The following is a 23,778-nucleotide window of genomic DNA, read 5'->3' on the forward strand; positions in this document are numbered from 1 at the left end:
GAAAGTATACATTTTAACACACGTTTCGAGTCCACGTTTTGTAGTGAGCCCAAAACATTTTTATTAAGAAACAATAAAGCAATATTAAGAAGGTAGCACAGCGTAGCTTGCTATTAAAGGAAAAGCTGTAGGTCTCTGAACATAAAATTGCGTATCTTTTACATAAGCATGCACTTGAGTTTTCTACAACACGCTAGCACAAGAAACACGCAACAGTATAAAAATTAACATTCGACAAAAACACAATATTAGAATATCGGGGCCGAAAACCTCCAGCAAAGAAGCTGCGGGGAAAAAACGACCGCAAACCGCGGTAACTCGGCTGTACTGTACTATATATTAACTTCCTGGATGAGTACTTCCAGGTCATGTGGGTGCTTTTTCCGGTGGGTTCAACCGAATGCATTTTCCGGGGCGGTTCTTCAGTTTTCGAACCAATTGCATACTTCCTACGAGGAGTCTAAGAAACCGAACCAATCAGCGTAAAAAGTCGCTTTCGATTTGCCCTTTCCCAAATTCCCACCTTTCAGTTCAAAACTTTTATTTTGTAAAGTAAATCATAACAATCGGGTTGTAAACTGACCCTCCGCCCTGAGGTAAGGCAAGCGTACACATATTTAGGATCTTTTCATTTGATTCAGGGAGGTTGCGATGTTTATGAGTGCTAATAAAGATGTAAAGTGCTACTGTTACACAACTTGATCTTAAAGTGCTCGGGTCATGTTAATAGACCAAACAGCTCTGACAGTCACTGTTTTCTTAACACAAGTTTGATCGGCGTGAGACGGGCTCTGCTAAGTACTGTTTCCAGCTGTGGAAGTGGTTACACAGCATGAATACAACCATCAGAAGCAAATACCACATAGGTTTGTAGAAATTATTTTAAACTCTTCGCTTTGTTTCTTCGCTGTATTTGAGTACGAATGCAACAACGTTTATCACATGCGCAGCCCTAAAAACATACTTCGTCGCCTTCAAAATATATTTTGGTTTGTATGTTTTGAAATACAGAATGTGCGAAATGCCATATGAAGACTTGTCTGAAGGCACGGGGACAGAAATTGACAATTAGTTATGTATTGTAATTGGATTTACGTAGTGCTTGCCACCCATGATGGGGCGTTGGAGCTCTTTATGACGCGCAGCACGCTACACCATTAGCTGAAGTTAGTGGTTATTAGTTAGTGTTGGTTGTTGAGGTAGATTTGTGCTCTTTTGACATTTTCAAAGGTATTCCTGCCGTTTTCTTGTGGTAGAATACGTTATTAGTATTTAGCTGACATTATTAGAGATAGTTCATGTAAGCTAAACATTGGATGAGTACATAGAGGAGTTTGAATAATGTTGGATGGCAAAGAAAAGTGATATGTGATGAACGTCAAGTCTAACTTGGAAGCGTAAATAGGCTAGAGAAGGTGAAATATTTTTAGACTGCAAGGAATGGTTACTCAAGTAAAGTTTGTGATTTGTGAGGAGAGGTATGGCTATGTTGCTGAACTAAGTAGAGAGTAAGGAGGGCAAGCATTGCATACAAGAGGCTACTGTATTAAGGCATGTAGAGGATTGACTGTAAGAAGAAGATTATCCAGTAGAATAGAAAGAGAATAACTAACTATAAAATCAAGGTACATTTTCGTGCTGGGCTTTAGGACTATGGTGGGTGTATGTTTTTTGAGATAGGATGCAATCGGAGGATGAATAAGAGTAGAAATAAGGTGGTGGGTGATAATGTGTTGCTTCTTTAGTTGTTTTGTTTGGCTGTTAATGCTGTGGTCAGTCTGTCCTTGGTTATAAAGATATAGAAGAATATGTACATTCTTTTGACTTCCTACTTGGCTTATTGAAATATGGGGTACAGAACTATGGGGTATGTCCAGATAGCTGGTCCTTTACAAATTGTCTGGTGAGATTTGGAGGATTAAATGGCAATAACTTATTTATGTTATTTATTTAGTTATCATGATGCTGTAAATGATCGAAACGTTTTCCTTCTCATTTCGGAAACATCTGATTTCAAATACTTTTACAAGTATTGTTGGAAATGGAGTTTCTGATTGGCTAGGGTATGCACCTAAGCCAGGCTGAACCCATCTCTCTAGTCAGGGAAAGTCAACTATACACTAAATTAAACAATGCTCGCCCTCTGGTAGCTTGGCGAAGAGCAGTCAAACTTAATCTAAGAGACAATGCGTAAAGTATTTGTGCAGCACACTAAGTACTGTAAAGCAGTGAAAAGATCACCAAAAGGACCCCACACCAATGTAGAACAAGCATTTGCAATGCAATAGGTCTCTCATTTACGCGAGTCTGAGCTATTGACATTGCAAATGACAATGCCTTTTATTTTTGTTTTCGTTTTTAATACATAAATAAAAGACATTGTCATTTACAATGCCAATAGCTTAAACTCATGTAAATGCAAGACCTATTGCATTGCAAATGCTTTTTTTTTTTTTTTTTTTTAATTTGTCAGATCTGGAAACCGTTATTAGGGTGGGTATACACTGCCAGGGGTTGTAGAGAGGGAATATTCCATTACCAAGGTCCCTGTGTATGGAATGAGATCATCTGAGCAAATTGCAGCTGTTTAGATTCTGGGTCCAGTTCAAGCTGGCTTGGCAGAGCTCGTTGTTGTTTTCTAGGCAACGCTGGGAGATTGCTGTTAGTTAAGGGAGTTTGTGACCTTCTGTAATAAGACACTCCATCTGTTAATACACCTCCATCTCGCCCGAGCCTTCTCTTTACTCCTGCGAAAACAATAAAAATGCTGCACAGGTGTTAAGTGGCGAACGGGGAACAGGGAAGAAAGGGACGGAAGAGGGGAAGGGGTCAAACTTTGTTTAAATACGTCGTAGACCCACGATGAGCGTGCTATGACAGGCCATCAGTCCAGGAGGCAGTGGCAGACACCGGGGTGTTCCCGCGCAAGACCAAGGCGTGTGGGGATGAGGCGCTGATCAGAGGCCAGGTGTCGGTGAGACCAGGAGTGTTAATTGACAAAGGGTGCTGGTGAGAGATGGGTTGCTTGTGGAGGAATAGTGCCACTGTGGGGAGCTGCTGGCGGAGGAGGGGGTGATGAGCAGAGGGGATGCTGAGGAAAGCAATACTTGGGGAAGGGGAGTGCTGGTGAGAGGGCGGGTTCTGTGGGAAAGGGGTTAGTGGTAAGTAAAGGGGCTGGAGAAGATGGGGTGCTGGTGATAGGAGTGGGTATCCGGAGGTAGAGGGGTGTTGCTAGGAGTAGGGGGTGCTTGGTAAGAATTGCTACTGTATGAAGGTATTAGAAAGGGGTACTAGTAGAGGCGCTCCTCGGAAGTGACAGTAGTTGTGGGGGGGGAGGGGTCCTGGAAAAGAGTGCTGGTGAGAAGAGGGTTGCTGGAGAGAGGAGAGTGCCTTGGGGGAGGGGTGCTGGAGGTGGTGGTAGTGAGAGGAAAGGTTCTCGTAAAAGGGGGCGGGCTGTGTGTGCGGCCCTGTGTCAGCTCCTTGCCTGAGGTTTCTGACCCCCTGCCCCGTGTGATATGTCAGGCTGATCCTATCTGGGAGAGCGGGATAGGCAGTCTGTACATCCCAGCGCCAGTGCACCACAGTCCAGCTCCGGTGCAGGCTGAAAGCTGCGAGGCCTCAGAGGAGAAGGGAGTAAAGAACCCAGGACAAGGCGAGGTGTGGACTGACGCTGGACTCTTAACACCTTCCAGGGCTTGAGATGCAGGTCACACAAGATGGGAGTAAGCGAACTGGAGCCCCTGGCACTGCAGCTGCACAGGCACGATCCTAAGCACTTCCAAGTAAGGGCTGGTGACACTTTGCACACTGGAGATGTTGCACCCACTGCACTGTGCATAGTGGATGCGCGCTCACTTCCCATGTGTTGCACACACAGCGCTGCGCACACTTGAGTTGATTCTTCTGAGATGTAGTACACACTGCACTCTGCATGCTGGATACTTCTTCACTTCGGAGATGTTGCCCACATTGTGCTGCTCGCGCCGGGTGGTTCCGTACATCAGGGATGTTGTGTGCACTCTGCACTGGATGCCTCTGTGTTGAGCACAGCGACCTGCACTGCACACGGCTTACAACGCGCACTGGTTGTAATCCCTGTCCACACTTCAAACCAGCCCTTGTTTATAATCAGTGATGCAGCAAGTCCGCCATCTGCCATGGTGCAAGCGAGGAAAACAAGCCCGCGAGTGGTGTGCGCTACATGGAATTTACGTAATGCAGCTGGAACACTGCGTGCCGCTGCTCGCTCCCGAGACCCCTAGGCCATGGGAGTGATAGTTTAGAGGAAAGGCGAGACATGCACCCGCCTTTGGCCATTTGTGTGCTTTCATTATTGAAAGCCACACGCAAAGGCCAATGGAATGTGTGGGAGGAGTCTGACCCACATGGAGAGGTCTCTTGGAAGTCTGAAGTGATTCCAAGAGGCCCTCTCCTAGTGCAGCTAACCTTTATTTTATTTAAATATGACCAAAACAACCCAAAAAATCCAGTACGTTATTCTTGATCAAATACTGCAAGTATAGGTACAACCTCAGGTCAAACAGACGAAACAGAAAGGTTTTAGGGGATTCCTTGCTGAGAAGCACATTGTCAGTAAGAAAATAAAGTGCCCAATGCTAGCAGAGCTAGCGCGTGTTCAACAAGGGAAACATTAGAATTTCAGGTACTCCCTTACCGAGGAAGCACATCCTCAGCCTAAACAGTGGGGTTCAGAGATTGAATGCGGTGTGCTCTGGACCAGGGAATAGAGAGACTTTTCCCGGTCAGCATATCAGGCCCCCACTGAGCCCTGTACCTGAAGTAATGTGCCGCCTGCAGGGTGTCCAGTTTTTGAGTTACAGCCCGCCATCAGAGGAGTCTTAGTGGCGAAGAGGTGGCCTGAAGGGCCCATGCTAAATTGACGGCTGAAGGGGAGATCAACTGCAACGGTACTCCGGGTGTGGCAGTCCTTTCCTTCAGTTGGCTCGGATGTCAGGAAACACTCAGCAATGCCGACGTCGGCACCCAGGGCAGAATCACGTGATGAGGGATGCTACTAATTCACAGGAGACTCAGAATCACCTGAGCAAAGCGGCGGTCACACCCTTAGGCTTCTCTTGGCGCTGCAGCGCCTTTAGGTGCATAAAAACGGCAATTTCGATCAGTGCTTCAACTGAGTCATTCTAGAGTGAATATCTGCGTGTCGCACAGTATTTTGTTTGACCCTTGAAGGCCTCTCTTGCTGTCAGAAGGGGATAGGAGTCTTTCCAATCCTTAAACTCTGTAACAGAGAACAAGCCCTTGGGGTTTCTTGTGAAATTGGAGGTTGCAGTGGGTAATTTCGATTTTTCCTCACTGCAGAGGCAGCAGGCCAACACAGCAGAGCAAGTTGCAGTCGCAGTCCCTCCATGCAGCACAGCAACCAGCAGGCAGCAGGCCAACACAGAAAAGCAAGTGACAGTCCCTCCTGGCAGCACAGCTCCTCGTTGTTGCAGAGTCTCCTCAGGACCCCAAAGTGAACTAAAGTGGGGTTGTCAGCGGTCTAGTACTTATGCCAAAAATGTGTCTTAAGAGGCCTTAGAACCTCATAAGGTCTCTGCTCTTCCTTTCCTGGTTTCGGACGCACTACAGGGGAGTATGCAGCTCTCTGTATGGCTACAGACACAGCCCTATTCAGGTGCAAGTGTCAGCTCCTCCCTCCCAATCTACCTCAGAAAGGCCCATCAGCCTGGTGATGGGCGATCAGGATGCAAATGTTACCCCTCCGCACCCTTTGTGTGACTGTCTAGAGGAAATGCACAATGCCTGTCACCCTGACTCAGATGTGCATTCAGAGATAGGCAGGGGCACAAGATGGTTAAAGTAAGAAAATGCCAACTCAGACCTACAGTTTAAAAAACAACATTACTTAAAGATGTGAGTTCAGAGCCACCAAAATCCAATTTTCTATCTGCTCCCAGTGGGTAATTACACTTTAAAGATGTTTCACGGCACTCCCCAAAATAATCTAGTGGAGAGATAGGCCTTGCAGTAGTTAAAAACGAATTTAAGAGCATTTCGCTACTAGGACATGTAAAACCTAAAAGTACATGTTCCTACTTTTTAAATACGTTGCAGCCTGCCCATCGGGCTATCTAGGGCCTACCTTAGGGGTGACTTGCATGTAATTAAAAAAAGGTTTGGGCCTGGCAAGTAGGTTAACTTGGCAGGTCGAAATTCCAGTCTTAAACAGTACACACAGGATCTGCAAAGGCAGGCCTGAGCCTCGTTTAAAGAGCTACGTGCATTAACCTTCTGAGAGGCCTATGGTCTGTCTGAACCTGGAAGTAAGTGCCAAACACGTATGGTCTTAGCTTCTTCAGCACCCAGACCACAGCAAAGGCTTCCCTTTCAATCGCACTCCACCTCTGTTCCCTGGGAAGTAGCCTTCTACTGATAAAGGCTACAGGCTAATCCAGGCCCTCTTCATTTAGCTGTAAGAGTACGGCCCCTATGCCAGGCTCTGAGGCGTCTTTCTATACAACAGACTCTTGGGAGAAATCAGGGGTCTTGAGCACAGGTGCCATGCATATGGCTGCTTTCAGGACTTCAAAAGCATTTTGGCACGCCTCAGTTTAGATCACCTGGGGTAGCTACTTCTTGGAAGTCAGCCCTGTCATTGGGTCAACAATGGTGCCATATCCCTTGATGAATCTTTGTTAATAACCACTGAGGCCTGAAAAGGCTCTCACTTGTGTCTGGGTCTTGTGGGGCTCCTAAGCCAGAATGGCGTCAATCCTGAGCTGCAAGGTCTTCACCTTGCTGCCCCTTACTTGGTGTCCCAAGTAGACCACAGAACACTGCCCTATTTGGCACTTACTGGCCTTGATAGTCAGGCCAGCGCTCTGCAGAACCTGAAGCACTTCCTGAAGGTGGTTCAAGTAGTCCTTCCAACTGGAGCTGAAGACTGCAATGTTGTCTAAGTTGGCATCACTGAAGTTCTCCAACCCAGCCAGGACTTCATTTACCAGCCTCTGGAAGTTGGCAGGGGCATTCTCCAAAGCTCAGGGCATAATACCTAACTGGAAATGCCCTTCTCTCTTTACCCCTCTCGGACAAAGCAATCTGCCAGTACCCAGACGTTAGGCCAAACATGCTGAAAAACATAACAGCTCTAAGCTGATCTATGAGCTCATCAGCTCTAGGGATGGGGTGTGTGTCAGACCTGGTAGCTGCATTGAGCCCACGGTACTCTACACCGAAGTTCAGGGGTGACACCTGGAGGGGCAGCCTTGAGAACATGCACCATGGGCCTTTTGAGGGCTCAATAACCCCTAACACTAGCATCTTGGAGACCGCCTTTTTGATGGCCTTCACCTTATCAGACAACCTGTAAATTGTATTCTTTACAGTTGTGCAGCCCCCTGTATCAATATCATGGGTACACCATGCAGTGAGTCTTGGAGTAAAGGAGAACAAAGAGGCAAACTGTCGCAGCAGCTGGTGGCAGTCTCTCTGTTGGTTTAGGGTCATTATAGGGGAGAGGTTGACACCCTCCACTGCTCCTTGGAAGAAAGGTCAGGGAGAGGTTCACTCTCCTCTTCCATCTCATCATCAGTAGCCAAGAGCATGGTAATGTCAGACCTCTCAAAGTGGGGCTTGAGGCGGTTAATGTGCAAGACCCTGAAAGGGTTCCTGGGAGTTTGTAAGTCCACCAGGTCGGTAACATCGTTCTTGCGCTCCTTTACCTCATATGGGCCTGACCAGCAGTCCTGGAGAGAACGGGGCTCCACTGGCTCCATTACCCTCACTCTTTGACCAGGCTCAAACTCAACCATTGTGGTATTCTGGTCATACCATCATTTCATGTCCTCCTGGCTAGCTACAAGGCTCGAGCGAGCATCCTGAATTGGGTTGTTAGGTTGCGGAACACCAGCATGTAGCTAACTTCATCCTGGGGTGGCTTCTTGGGAGCTTGCTCACAGCTTTCCTTGACTGATCTGAGAGGTCCTCTCACAGGGTGTCCATAAAGGAGTTCAAAAGGGCTGACGCCACCCCTCTTCTGTGGAACCTCCCTGTAGGGGCAGCCTTGAGGCATAGCAGGAAGACATCCCACTTACGCCTCATGGGTTCAGTAGGCCCATAATCATTCCTTTAAGGGTATGATTAAACCTTTCAACCAACCCATTAGTTTTGGGGGTGGTAAGGAGTGGTGAAGTTATAGGTAACACCACACTTCTTCCACAAGGCCTTCATATAGTTAGACATGAAGTTGGTCCCCGGTCAGATACCACCTCCTTGGGGAAACGCACGTGGGTAAGATCCCCATCAGTGCCCTGCCAGCAGAAATTAAGTCAGCAAAAATAGGTCAGGAGGCATAAAGTAATGGGAAACCATGCCGAGGATTCCAGATCTATCATGTCCTATTTAAACCAATATCTTGCTAACTTCACATAGGACTCCTATTAGCAAATGCTGTGAATTCCACAGCTTTATTCACTCAGTATGGAGTCGGCCTCAACTTTTAGGAACTGATACAAATGGCTGCATTAATGCTCTTTGTTTAAGTATGTATTGGTGTGCCCCTGCATTTGAGAGAGACATGCGGTACATGCTGGCATGGCCAGAAGAAAGAGGGATATACTAGATCGTTAGACCACCTCCTCATGGTCTCTGTGATGATAACTCTCAAACTGCATAGTAGTGCTAATTCTTGGGTTTCCTTCGTGACTCCATCGACACCTCAAAAGAACATACCCAGGCAATGGCTAGGTCTTCCAGAGTCCATCTACATAAACACAAGACCTTAAACGTAACCCTGTATGCCTATCCTGAGATGTGACACTAGCAGTTGAGAGTATGGATTATCAAACCGCTAGCTTTAAATCTCGGGGCTTGACTAAGGCTTGACTGTGGCTCTATCGTGCTTAAGGTTATTCTTCATGCTGTGGCCATATTTCTCCCAAACACTAAGAATGGGCCTCACTTCACACCCCATGTTAAATTCCAAACTAATAATTGTGATTCAGTATGCCCAGTCTCCTGACTTTATATTCACTTTCTTAGTCTACTTCCTCAATCCATATTTACCCTGACAATATGTCTGGATGCTTCTTCCCCTCCACCCCGTTCCTTTGCTCCACACATCTGACTTTCCCTGCTCGCATCATTTGCACCAAATTTGTGAATTTGTTGCTGTTCTGCAGCTGACATCTATGTATTTCTTTAAGCTCATACTCTATAAATGCCTGGCTCCTTACTTTTCCCCTTCATCAATTGTTGCTATTTTACCTGAAATTTTATCCTGTTGCATTGTTTAGCTAATATTTCTGCTTTTAACTTTCTCAAGTTGAACGTTCAGCCCTGCTGTCTGTTGAATCATTCTAAATTTGGGCCAGTGTGATTTTCTAACACAGTGATGTGACAGTCATCATGCGTATAATGCCAAAAGTGTGGATTAAAGTGTAGGGGCTATCTGCCTACGGACAGCTGAAAGCCTACATGCTACATCCCTTACACTATCCCCACAAGTTAAAATCCTGCGATATTGAAAGAAATACCCCACGTTTACTGTAATATGCTAATCAGTGGCTCAGGGAATAACACAATCTTTCAACTGTGAAATCATCTGAATATTCTGTCTCAGTAGTTGGACAGCAATGCTGAAACAAGATGGCTTAATTACAGGACTGAACTAGTATCTGAATTCTAGAATTTGTTGGTTAAAAGGCAGCGGATGGGCTATCTCAGTGGTTCTTAACCTGTGATCCAGGAACCCCTGGGGTTCACAGAAGCATACTCGGGGGCTCCCCGACTGTTTTAGAAAATTAAATAATATTAACAGATCAAAAAAAGGTATACAAGTATAAAAAAAAAATTGAAAACCGTTCTCTAAATGTGTAGGAATTAGAAATTGGAGGCTAAACATTGTTGGTATCCTGAAATTTATTTGTGGGAGCAATGTGAGTGCATTAAACAGTATATAGTATGGACGATGAGTGGACTAAATTGAATGTAGAGAAGATCTAACCTGCCCATAAATTTTTTTGTAATTTTTTTTTATACTTGTTAATTAAATTATTTAATCATTTGTGAATTTGGCTGTTGAATCCTCATTTTCTGTGTATTGTTTTGTGGGTCAAATTACATAAAATGTTTGGATCGGGGTCCCCAGCTTCCAGTAAAGACTCACTGGGGGTCTCCAGGTTCCGACAGTGATTCAGTGGGTGTCCCCGGGTTCCAGTAATAATTAAGTAGGGGTCCACGGTGACCAAAAGGTTAAGAACCACTGGGCTAGCTGATAGCTTAGAATGCAGAGACAAGACAGTTGAGTCTGAATACAAATTATTAGACTATTAGGGGACACTTCTCTGATTCAAATACTTCTTTGCTAGGTGTTAGGACCCACAACTCCCAACTTGCTACTGGGTCTGTTCGTATTTGAAAAGTTATGAATTTCAGATCATTTAAATGGCACGTCTCACTGGAATTATCACTGTTCCAAGAGTGACTAGAACTTCCAGTTTTTGCATTTCAAGATTTAGACTGAGTTTTCCCATGACTGTAGGAAAGTGGTATATTATGTGATAAGGCTGGGTAGCCTTACCATGTAATATTGTCACAATACCCCAAAGATGGTCCTTGGATTCACACTAATACATCCTTAGCTCAGGCCTGGTTGAGTGGCAAAGAGCAGTCAGTCTTTAGGAACACATGTTAGGCATTTCAGAGTACCAACATGGACGATAAGTAATTGACATGACTTGAGAAAAAGCCAACACCAATTTATAAAATTAGTGTATTTTTATCTTAGTTTAGAGATGAAAATGAATGGCATACATATAACTAGAGTTAATAGATTTTTGAAGCAATAATAAATATGCGCAGTAAAATACATAGACGAAATAACATTGCGGTCCATGGCAAAAATCACTAGTGAGAATAGGTCACATGCAGGTCGAGTTACGTGGAACCCTTACAGGGTTATGGTCAAGCAGGCCCTAGGACAACGCCACAACAGTGAGATCAATTTTACCTCGCCCATGGAGTCTGGGTGCAAAGGTGTTCTTTCTTTCGTTGGTTCTGTAAAGGAGCTGCCTGTGATGCTGTTTTTGCTGCTTACACAGTGCAGCAAGAAACAAAATGCAAAAACACAACAGGTGCATAGCTGTTGATGTCGGATGATGGTTGTACGGTGTTCTTTGCAGATGCACCATCGAGTGTGGGAGTTGATTACGGGAAGCCTTGGCAGTGGTGAGCACAGCGAAAAGCTTCTGGAACTTCAGCGGGTCCAGGGCAGTAACTTAGCGGCCTGAAACTTCAGGGTAGGTGAGACTCCAACTCCAACAATTAACTGGACCACCTGGGTTTGGGTTTGGGCGAGGTCTCAGGGCCCAATGGACAGCAATTTTTGGGATCCGGCGAGTGTTTTTACCTGCAGTTTGCAGGGGACTAGTGCCACTAGTCCAGGGGAGACTGAGGGTGCTTCTGGCTTCCACAAGGGTCCCTCTCTTCAGGAGTGTTGAGTTTTAGCCCCGGATGAGGATCTTTCACACAGTTCCAAGTCTGTTGCCTCGGGGACAAAGTATCCCCCTTTTGTCAATGAGCTATGGGCAAAGTCCTGTTGTCGGCGACACAGGTCTCCTCTTGGTCCTACCTTGAAGAAAGTTGTTCAGATCTGACGTTCTAGTGTCACAGGGTCATTAAATCCTATATTTAGGGGAGTTAAGGGTGTGGGAGCTAGTAACCAATGGGCAGTTAGTCCCTGAAGCTAATCTGACCCTGAGGTGACCACATCTGGCGGTGTAGGTCACCTTTTTTACACAGAACCCAATTTCTCTGCCCTCCCAAAGATGGCAGAGTTGTATTTTAGGTATACAGATGAAGCTGCCCGCCATAGAGGTGTGGCCAACCTTCCTGGGGTGTCCACCTCCTACAAATCTAATTTCCCGACTTGTCCGGGTGCAAGCATGCCTGGGGCAAGGGGCGGACCCGATGCTTGTCAGAGGCACTGCAGCCTTTGAAGCTCATTGCCTTGATTTGCCAATTCACTAGCCTGCTTGGGAGGTGTGACCTCCTTTCTCCCCAGGCCTTGTTCCTGACTCCTGAGAATGAGCACACTGCCTGGCAGGAGGTCAGAATCCTGTCTTGGCGACAGCAGGTGTGGTCAACCACAACACAGTAAAGCTGGGGCAACCAGATGGGCAACCTCAAAGGTGCTACCTGGGTGCATGCCAGCCTTCCCTTGATACCAGATTTGTGTCAGAAGAGAGAAGGCTTGTTGTTTTATACCAAACTTGATAAATCTAGGTGGTACCATAATGGAGCTTGCAACCCGGGTCTGCCTAACTTTGCACTTATTTGCACTTCTGCTCTTACATCTTCATTATTTTAAACTAGTTGCTGGCATTTCTACTCACCTTTTGGTTGCCTCTCCCCGGTCCACCGCGGGATCGTCCTGTTTGCGTGGCTGGAGACTAGGGTAACCTCCGGTCAAGAGGGAGGTTGGCATTCTAGTGGCCTCAACCCCCTCTACAAAACCGGATGCTTAGCAAGACGCGCAGCAGATGCGCGCTAGCAAGGCTGGCGCTCGCTTCTTTCACTGAAGTATTGCCGCTTTTAAATTTGTTTTAACTTTGCACTTATTTGCACTTCTGCTCTTACATCTTCATTATTTTAAACTAGTTGCTGGCGTTTCTACTCACCATTTGGTTGCGTCTCCCCGGTCCACCGCGGGATCGTCCTGTTTGCAAGGAGGGAGTCAAGAATAACTTCAGGTCGAGAGGGAGGTTGGCATTCTAGTGGCCTCAACCCTGTCTACAAAACCGGATGTTTAGCAAGACACACAGCGGGCGCACCTAAGGCGCGCCAAAGGCAAGCCCGTCTGCGCACGTCCGCGCCCTGCTGCGTCAGGCGCCAGGAACCCTGCCCCTTTCGCTCCTGGTCATCGCTCGATTCCTATCGTGTCTTACTCCAGCAAGGATTTACTTGACATAAGGAAAGACTCACCATCCCCTTGCTTGTATCACGCTCGGGACACAGTCTGGACCCTGCCAGTACTAGAGGGACCATTCTTTTGTATATCCTGCCGGTGGAGGAATGGGATCTCCTTACTTCCGAGGACCCAGACTTAGGTTTCCTGACAGAAACTTGGCTCAAGCCTAAGTCCACCCGCCATTACATTAGCTCTGCCTGAAGGCTATAGGATTGTAAGAATGGATAGACAGGCTAAGGTGGGGGGCGGGATAGCTATTATCCATAAAGACAGTATTAAAGCCTCCACACTTTAGCAACGGAATAACGCTAATATCGAAATTTTTGTCTTCTGCATAGACTTTCTTTCACAACGCAGCTGGAAGGGTGCCTTAGTTTATCGGCCCATTGGCAGATTTCTCACTCGATCTCACAGAACTAATAGCCCCCCACGTAATCTCGACCAAAAACTTTTTAATGTTGGGAGATTTCAATGTACACAGTGAATGCGTCGCTAACTCCGAGCGCCTCGATGCTTCTAGCAGACCTTGCTCTCTTAGGCTTAGCTAAGCTCAATGACGGCCCGACACACATAGCTGGTCATACATTAGATATTATTTTTAGTAACTCACCCAGTATTCTGTGTGTATCCCCCTGGCTGCTGATTTGGTCCGATCACGCATTAATTGAATTCCATGTTCAGGGTCCTAGGGTGGATGATGCACCCCGTCCTGCCTCTCACTGTGTCCATAGACAATGGCATAAAATCTCCCCGGATCTCTTCCAAGCTGGTTTTTCGGCACCTTGGAATGTAGAACCTAACAATATAGAGGACGGTTTAGCCCGGTATAACTCCGTTGTTAAATGCGCCATCAATCAGCTTGCGCCTCTGAAATCACTCCCTGGTTCGGCTAGGCGCACTCAGACAGCCTGGTTTTCTCCTGAGCTCCGTGCCGAAAAACGACAGTGTAAAAATCTGGAGAGACATTGGCGCAGAACCCATGATGAGAGGGACAAAGATAGATTTAAGGCAGCTCTCTCCCACTACCATAAAAATATAAAGGCTTTCCCCCTCCCTTATGTCGGGGCCTCATTTTTCTTGATGTTTAATCAATATCCCCCTGCCCCTCCCCTTTGCTTTTTGTGGCATGTATTGTTTTCTATTTTCTTCGGTTCAATAAACAGATATTAAACAAAAATATAAAGGCTGCGCAGAAAGCCTTTATTGCATCACAGTTAGGGCAGGGAATACCCTAAAGCCCTTTTCCAGATCCCCAAGTCCTCTACCAATCCCAAGGCCTGTGACAATATAGAGGCCCCTACCCAAGCCCTCTGCAATGATATTGCTCAGTACTTCACCCAGAAAATTGAGCTCATTTACGTCAAGATCACTTCCTCAGGGAGCCAGCAACCAGATACTACGTCTTGTAACCCGCCTGCATCCGCAAAAACACAGTTGCAGGAGAGCTTCCCCCCTCTGACCTCCGAGGATATGGAAGTATTTATACGAACAGTAAAATCTGTCTCCCCCTTGACATTATCCCGGCCAAAATCACAGCCTCTCTATCTAGCCAATTGTCATCGTCCATAGGTATGCTTCTCAATCTCTCTATGAGAGAGGGTTTTCTTCTTTTGGAATGGAAGGCAGCACAGGTCATCCCTATTCATAAGAACACAAAGGTCCCTATGGAAGAACTTTCCAATCTCCGACCCATTTCTCTACTACCTCTCCTGAGCAAGCTACTGGAAAAGTTGGCCGCTGAGTAGGAGCCTCCGGAGGAGCTCCCGGTTTGGGGATTACCAACTTGGTAGCTATCCCTGTTAAAACCACCTCATCTGCTCTCCACCCGCCTGCCCCAGGACCAGACTGCACTTCCGTCAGTAACATACAGCTGAAACGGAATTCAGCAACCAACTCACCCGTAGATTGACCGCCGCTGCAGCCCGGATCTGCACCCTCGCTGCCTGACCTCGATTGGCTGATTTCCAGATACTGGAGCAGTTTGCTGCGGAGGTCCACTGCGGCGAGCCTGGGTTCCAACGCTGTTGGCTCCTCCTTTCCCATGCCTGCCTGCCCCAGAGGTTTGAGATCTCCCGGCGTTAAGGGGTGTCCCTGAGTGCAGGTATTTTCTGGATGGACTCTCCCCACGTCCAGAGGTATTAAGCTACGAGCCTCTGCCAGCTACGGTCGGCCCGCGTCCTGGAGGACTTAACCGAGCCCGGCGTCCATCACCGGGCAACGGGCACTTTCCTCTCCGCCCCCCGGCGTACCCTCATCTGAGACTGACTGTGGAGGGGGTCTGTGGCTACTGGCACCATTTGGTCTCCGTGGCCATTTTGTAGCCTCTGGTACTGCTGCCCTCGTACCTGCCCGGAGCCCTATGCCCAGGAGTGGTGGCTGGCGACATGCTTGTGCCTGACGCCACTCCTTGCAGCCTGCAAACAGCCAAAATCCAGGAGATCGGTGCATTATCTGGTGCGCCGCCCTGGACCGCTCCCGCCAGCGCGACTGACAAGCGGCAACTCTCGACACACCAGCGACGTAATAAAGTGGCTGTACAATAAAGGGCTGGAATACTAGACGCGAGTATCAGTCTGCCAAGAGTGCTGACGAGATCCGACAGCGCGTTGCCTCTTTGTGCCCCGAGACACCAGGCGGCCGCTGAGACCAGTGGAGAACACTTTGCCTGAACCCTAAAATGGCTGACGACATAGCGCTACTCGAACATCTTTGCATTTTACGCAAGTGGTAAGCAAGACCACCGACCATCAGCCCCCCACCTGCCAACAAATAGCCTCCCTGATATCTGACCACATACCACGTCCCTCTCGGCATAGTCTGAGGACCGTCCTGGTTCTATACTACCTCACTCTGCCTGACCTTAAAATGGCTACTATTTACGAGGCTTTATTCCAGATAACAAGAAGCCTAAACGGATTTTGCTCAGCTCGCCTGGCCTATCTTTCTACCGTAGTAGTTAAGCCTGGTCATTTCACATAGGGCAGCGACCGCTTAGCCTGAGGATCGCCCTTACTCTATACTACTCGCCCTGCCTGTCCCCAAGATGGCCGCCACCTACGAGACTTGACTCCCATAATAAGTAGCCTAAACTGACTCTGCTCAACTCGCCTGGCCACAGATTCTTCAGAAACAGTGACGCCTGGTTACCACACACAGGGTGGCCACCTCGAAGCTCGAGGATCATCCTTGCTCCATACTACCCTACCCTGCCCAACCCTAGTTGATCGCCACCTACGAGGCTTGACTCACAATTTAAGTTACCTAATTTGTTTTTTCTCAACTCGCCTGGCCACATATTCCTCAGAAACCGTGTCGCCTGGTTCCACACACAGCGCTGTCACCACGTAGCTCGAGGATGTCCGTGCTCCATACTACCTCACCCTGCATGACCCCAGATGACCGATACCTATGAGTCGCGTCTCCTAAGAATTAGAAGCCTATACCGATTTTGCTCAACTCGCCTGACCACAGCAGTCACGCTAGGTTATCACACACAGGGCTGCCACCGCGTGCCCCATCGCCTCTGAGACGACCTCTACTCAACTATTCCCATCTCGCCTCTGGGTCGCTCGCAGTCCTGATCAATCCAGTGTCCCAATGTGATCTGCCCTGAACTTACCATTTTCGCTCCCCCTCAACCCTAGGTCTACCCTACTTCTCTGCAGCATGCAGGGCCCTGCCTAACCGCTACGGGGACAACTCCTACACTGTGGTCTATCCTCCTAATCTTTCCAAAATCGCCACTAAATCCTTCAAACATTCCATCCTGAAAAGTCATCCTGAGACCCTGATCTCGGACCTGCGATTTAGTGCAGACAAGGGCACAGTCATCAACGACCTCATCTTCTACTCCAGGAAAACATCCCTTAACGTGCACGTAGCCAGGAACATCCCTTACGGCAATAAACTCACGATCACACCGTCCGCTAACCTGAGAGCTGACCTCACCATTACTTTATACAAAAACTGCATCATCCTGGTCTAAGCTCCACCCAAAGATCTCATTAAATTTGCGGACCTTTTCTCTCTCTCCTCAAAAAATATGTGCACGACCCTCCTTCCTCGCCCCCCCGCACCTTCCTTCGCCCAACCCGACAAGGGTGCCTAGCCTTCCACGAAACTCCCTTCCTAGGGCTCTTGACACAGGTCAACGCAGCCCCGTCACCATGCCACCACAGCATGCAAACCGATGCGCGCCCAAACCTCTGACACCCTGCCCTCAAGTTTTTCCCTCTCTCCCGGCCACTGTAACTCCCTCTAGGGCTCTCGACTCTAGCCGACCTAGCCCTTCCACCCTGCTTCCAGCGCTTGCCAACAGAAGCACTCTTAATCCGCCAACCTCTCAACCGCTAAACCCCACCTCCCTTTGGGATATAGGAACCCCTGCTATGGTTCAGGACACGGATGGACCTAGCCTCATTACCAGGCTACCAGCACAGTCCCCCATAATCGCTCCCACACTCTCGGCCCCCTACCCGCATGAGCCTCCCACTTATATTGATATTGACACACTCCACCGCAGAGCTGCTGAACTAACCCTGAGCATCCACAACGCCATTCTGGATCTAAAGAACCTCCTGCACCTCACCAAACTTTCCTTTGTGAATCCGCTCTCGCAGTACTCTACTCCCTCCCATTCCTCCGTGCCCTTTCTTCACCCATTACCGCTATCCATGAGACACCTGCGTCCCGCAAGCAACCTTGCCACCTCTCTGAGGAGGAAACTCTGGCCCTCCTCCTTACTTACAAACCTACCCCCGTTACGCCTAGCCTGCTAGATCTTATGGAGGAGGAAGTCGCAGACCTCCTCATTAGCTACGAATCTGCTTCTGCCCTGATAACCTCTAGCCCCGCAGATCTGAGTGACAAACTCCCTATTCGCACGGTTGCAACCAACCCCAACAGATCAGCTACCCCCGCGACATAGTAGTGATCAATAGCAACCTAATGCTAGTACCCATCTCCGCCCCTAGTCACGACTCACACTCCGACCCCCCTCTATCCTGCCTCCTAATTAACTGACGCTCAGCAGTAAAGCATGCGTCAGATATCGCCGATCTCATACTGAGCCAAAATTCGGACTTTGCGATCCTGACAGAATCCTGGCTAAATGTTTCCTCATCGCCCTGCCTTGACCTCTTAGTCCCGCCCAATTACAACATCGTAAGGCTGGACAGACAGTCCAACAAAAAAGAGGGAGGCATTGCCTGCATCTACCGTTCTAATCCCCTCGTTACTAATCTTCTGGCCGATCCCTCTTGTGAATATCTTGCACTGTCTATATGCAACAATACCACCCAACTGTGCAGACTGCATATCTTCTACCTCCCCCCAGGCATGAACGACACCTTCACTGACCCCCTTATGGAAATTCTCACAGCCAAGGCCTTTCATAACTCCAATGGCATTTTCCTTGGTGATTTTAACTTACATTGGAACGACCCCAAGGACCCGCAGGTCAACGCCATCAGAGTCTTCTTGACCGTCCAAGCCCTCACCCAAGCCTGCTCACTCCCAAACTACTCGAAGCGCCACTCTTGACTGGATCATCTCCAAAGAATCAGCGGTCAAGCATATCTCCATAGCCCCATGCGACTGGTCTGACCACCACGCTATCACCTTCCTTTTGCCTGCCACCCACAAGACATGGTCACCACATCCCGTGATACCCAAACGCTTGGCTACAGACACCAAGAACCTCGATCACGGGAAACTGGCTGCCCGTTGTCAGACTGGACCCCCCTTCCTCACGTCACCACGGTCAAAAACCTCACTGATCATTATTCAACAGCCATATCCAACATTCTCGATGACCTTGCTCCGCTAAAACTAAAAAGAACCCAGATCAAAGACAGAAACCCCTGGTTCAATGGATCCCTCAACAATGAGGAGATCCGGGGGGCGTGGCTGGCAGCCGAGCAAGATGGCCGCAGCCTGATCTAGCTCCGAGGGTGAGGCCGACTCCCCTATCATCCGCTCAGCCATCCGTGCTTGATTCGTGCCCCAGGGTCCCGTAACGTGAAGCGCAGCTGACGCGACCCAGCCTGGGCCGTTCCCCGGCTCCGTGTGTGGCTCGGAGCGTCTCCGGTGCGGCCCGGGAAGTTGCGGCCTGCGCCGCCATCTGAAGCCGGGGCCTCGAGTTGTGGAGGGGTCCCGAGCGCCGCGGGCACGTTCCCGGCCTGCCTCGGCGGGCCTCCTGGCGGGGGTGACGGAGTGCAGTGGGCCCAGCGAAGGTCCCTACAGATCGGATCCCGCTTCCGGCCCTTGATCGCTGCCTGGGGCCCTGGAGCCTGGGAGAGGCGGGGCCTGACCGGTCCAGAGGAGGGCGTCCAGAGACCGGGGATCGGGCCTGGTGCCGGGTGCTGCCCCGGCCCATCGTGAGACTACGGAGGAGTGCCTGGTGCTGCCGGCGGAGGATGGTATTTGGGGTCCTGGGCTCCCCCCCCCCCCCTCCTTCCTGTTCCGGCCAAGATCGGGGGGTGTGCTGTGGGGGTGCCCGGTGCTGGACCCCGGACTGCTGGGACCGCTGCGCCGCCCGGCCTAAACAGCCCACGAAGGTGTGACCCGTGGAAGTGGTCAGCTCCGGAGAGGACCTCGACTTGGCGGTGCCCGGTCGGGGCCCCCCCCCCTATCTGGTGCCTGTTCGGAGATACCAGCGGTAGACTCATCCGAGGCGGTCATGAGTGGAAAGGGGTCCCGAGCAGGTCAGCAGGGCAAACTGGATAAATTCGCCTACAGCAAAGACACCAACCCGGAGCGGGACCGAGGTGGACGCTCGGGGGCGGCGGCGGCGGAGTCGGTGGCGCCATAGGTAACGCTGGAGGACATCATGGCGGCCCTGACGCAGGTGCAGTCCACAGTTGGGACGATTTCCTCAGACGTGTCCCTCCTCCGCGCCGACTTTCAAAAAATGTCAGCCAGGGTCGCTGATGTGGAACAGGTGACAGCTACGCTAACCAAAGACTCTGGCTACCTTCTACAAAAAGTGTCTCAACTCGAGGCGGAGAACAAACGCATGGCGGCCAGGCTGGACGACCAGGAAGGCCGCTCCCGCCGCAATAATGTGCGCATCACGGGGATTCCCGAAAGCGAGGGACATCCTGCCATGGACTTGTACGTGGAGGACTTGATAAAGTCCAAGCTGCAACCAAAGGGACTCTCGGCCTTCTTTTCGGTAGAACGCGCCCACAGGGTGCCTGGCGGCCGACCGAAGGTGGGGGCGCCCCCTCGGCCAGTTCTGGCTCGCATGTTCAATTTCCGGGATAGAGACATCATTCTCCAGGCGGCGCGGGTGGCACCGCCTCTCCGCCTCCAGAACTCCACAGTTTCCTTCTTTCCGGACTACACGGCGGCGGTGGCGGTGCAGCGGAGGAGCTTTCTGGATGTCAAAAAGAAGCTAAGGGCCCGAGAGCTTCCCTATGCCATGCTCTTCCCGGCGCGGCTGAGAGTGGTGGCGAATGGGCAAACAAGGTTCTTCGAAACACCAGAAGAGGCTCATGACTGGCTCGAAGGCTGGCAGCGGGTTCCGGGTTCTGGGCGCGTGAACCGGAGGGGCTGACACTCGGCGGAACCGGAGGCTCCGAGTGGCAGGGACCGGCGGACGGAGAATGCTGAGGAGGAACCCGATGGATGAGACTCCCTGTGGCGTTTTTTTGGGCATGCTGTTATCCGGTGAACTTTGAGGACTCGTGCCGCCGGAATGGCCCGCTGGCTGGGACTTAATCGAACATTCTCTGGGACCTTGGGGCAGGGGATGTCGTGGTCTTCCTTGGACCTCCCGCTCCTTGGCACGCAAGTACTGATTGGGGTTCGGGGACATGAGCACTCTGCTGAGTTGGGGTGGCGGGCAGTTGTAGGTCCGTATGGGAGGCAGGGAGGGGGGTGGAGGGTTGGGGACTGGTTTTTTGTTTTCTTGTTGAGTTTGAGTTTGTGATGACACTGACAGTTGTATTACACAATGCGCGCCCTCACTGCAATACACCGGCCCTGAGCCGGCTGCGCCCCGCTGGATGCGGCCCCCCTACTTGCCCGACGCTATGGCTGGCATGACGAACGACCCGCCGCCTGACGGCACTTTGGGCCCGGCGCAGCCCCTCTCCTTACTTACGTGGAATGTGCGGGGATTGGGTGATAAAATTAAATGGGGCTTGGTCCTACAAAGTATTAAGAGGTGCACCCCAGCGGTGGTCCTGCTCCAGGAGACTCACCTCACAGGCACCACTACTAAAGCGCTGGACAGATGGGGGTACAAGATGGTGGCGCACTCTGAATTTACCTCTGGATCCCGGGGGGTTGGCATACTGGTGCGTAGGCAGTCCCCCCTGATTGTGCTCAGTGTACACACTGAAAGGTCCGGGCGCTTCGCTTCTGCCCACACTCAATGGGAGGGGCGGCCCCTTAACGTAGTCTCTGTCTATATCCCACCCGGACTGCACGAGGTGGCGTTCCCGGCGCTCAGCGACTTTCTGCTTACACTGCCAGAAGGGGAGGTGCTATTGGGTGGCGACTTCAATGCTGTTATGAACGACCTCACCGACCGGTGTCCACCCCGAGGGAGGGGAGGGGGGGGTCGCGCCTTGCGAGCTTCGTGGAGGCGATCGGGTTCACTGATTTATGGAGGTTGCATCACCCGACGGAGCGGGGGTACACGTTTCACTCCGGGGTGCACAATAGCCTATCCCGCATTGATAACTTTCTGGGCTCCCCTGGCTGCCTCCCCAGTATCGAGAGTATAGATATCAGGCCCAGGGGTATCTCTGATCACTCGCTGCTCCTCTTACATTACACAAGTTATCATCTGCTGCGTCGCCGCATTTACCCGATACGCCCTGGCTACCTACGGCTACCGAAGATTAGTAAATCTATAGCGCAGGCGACGAAGTCCTACTTCCAAGAAAACACCGCGACGGTCGACTCCCCTACGATTCTCTGGGAGGCATACAAAACGGTAGTAAGGGGACAGGCGATGGCCGCCATTTCGGGGTATAGGCGTGAACAGCTAGCTGAGTTGCGGTCCCTTGAGTTAGAGCTCCGGGCGGCGGAGGCGCGCCAGGCCCTGGTCCCCTCCCCCGAGGCCTCCCACGACCTGCATGTGAGACAGACGAAGTATAGGGAGCACCTGACGGAGCGAGTTAGACAACGCCTAGAGGCCTCCCGACACACAGTTTATGATGTGAGCGACAAAACGGGTAGGCTACTGGCGTGGTTAGACAGATGTGACAGTGGTGCCAGGTGGATTGCACACCTTAGCACTGCCAAGGGGGTGCAGGCGACCGACCCGCGAGTGATAGTGCGTACCCTCGCTAAGCATTTTCGTGGGGTTTACTCCTCCGCCTCCTCCATGACGGTGGAGATGGCATTGACGTACATCCAGGACCTGCAGATGCCCAAACTCTCCCCTGAGGCGCGGGAGGCCCTTGAGGCCGAGATCACGGTGGATGAGCTGCAGGCGGCTATCGGTGCACTACCACCGGGTAAGGCGCTGGGTCCAAACGGCATCCCGATTGAACTCTATCAGAGGCTCTCCGAGACACTGGCCCCGCACCTACTACAGACGTTTGCTCGTAGTTTGGAGGTGGGGGAGCTCCCCGTGGACCAGCGAACGGCCACCATTGTGGTAATTCCGAAACCGGGTAAACCGGCAGACCAATGCACCTCCTATCGTCCCATCTCGCTGATCAATGCGGAGGCCAAGATCCTCGCGAAACTGTTAGCTGTCAGACTAACACCGCACCTACCTGATATTGTGCACCCGGACCAGTCCGGCTTTATGCCCGGCAGAGGTACATCGCATAATCTGAGGCGACTGCACGGTGTGCTGGCCCGGATGGAGCGACTGCAGGAACCGGCAGTGATTCTTTCGCTTGACGCACGTATGGCCTTCGACATGGTAGAATGGCCCTTTCTCTTTGCGGTATTGTTGCATCTGGGGTTCGGGCCCAAATTTTGTGCTTGGGTCCGTCTCTTATACACTAAGCCGCTGGCCCATGTTGCGGTCAACGGGCATATGTCGGAGGACTTCCCCCTGGGGCGTGGGGCCCGTCAGGGTTGTCCTTTGTCGCCATTGCTTTTCGCCCTGGTGCTCGAGCCGCTTGCGGCCTGGATACGGTGGGAGCCCATGATGGGGGGCTTCCGGTGGTCTGCTGATTGGGAAGACCGCGTCTCCCTTTATGCGGATGACGTGCTGCTATATTTGGCCTCCCCTAGGCGCTCAATACTGACGCTCCTTAATATCTGCGACATCTTCGGCAGAGCCTCGGGCTACACGATCAACTGGTCGAAGTCGGTCCTCTTCGTGCTGCGGGGTCCTTCTCCGCGGCTGCCGGAGGGTTGCCCGCTTCAGACGGCGGAGGGGACATTCAAATATCTGGGGGTGCACATCACGATGGATCAGATGGAGTTCTTCAGGCGCAATCTAAGCCCTCAAGTGGACCGCCTCAGGCGAGATGTGAAGCACTGGGGAGCGCTGCCTCTGACCCTGGTGGGGAGAGCGGCACTCTTCAAAATGATGGCTCTGCCGCGACTGTTATATGTGCTGGAGAATACCCCTTACCTGGTGCCTCCGGCCTACTTCCGCACGATAGCGGCGCAGGTCTCAAGTCTACTCTGGGGCAACAAGCCGGCACGCATTGCGCAATCTAAGTTAGTTAGTGGTTGGTACGATGGGGGAATTGCGCTCCCAGATATTCAGTTCTATTACTGGGCGGCGCAGCTGAAGGTGATTAACCAGTGGCTCCATGCGCCGCAGTCTGACCCTGCATTCAAGGCGGACAGAGATGTGCTGGGCGACAGGGGTATGCTGTCCCCTTTGTATGACATCAGACTAG

General features: G+C 50.6%; 1 protein-coding gene across 2 annotated transcripts in view; it reads left to right on the forward strand.

The window, feature by feature from the left end:
* The first annotated feature begins 430 nt into the window (after positions 1 to 430).
* SFR1 (SWI5 dependent homologous recombination repair protein 1) overlaps positions 431 to 23,778 on the forward strand; it is a 73,490-nt gene continuing 50,142 nt past the window's right edge. Inside the window, exon 1 of one of the 2 annotated variants that reach the window (XM_085607005.1) lies at positions 431 to 866. In XM_085607005.1, coding sequence (XP_085463131.1) covers positions 833 to 866 — 34 coding nt within the window. In that variant the 5' untranslated portion in view covers positions 431 to 832. The remainder of the gene's footprint in view (positions 867 to 23,778) is intronic. The other variant, XM_085607016.1, reaches the window with a different exon arrangement.

Source organism: Triturus cristatus, chromosome 1_2, assembly GCF_964204655.1.
Source record: "Triturus cristatus chromosome 1_2, aTriCri1.1, whole genome shotgun sequence".
In the NCBI taxonomy this organism is placed as follows: Eukaryota; Metazoa; Chordata; class Amphibia; order Caudata; family Salamandridae; genus Triturus; species Triturus cristatus.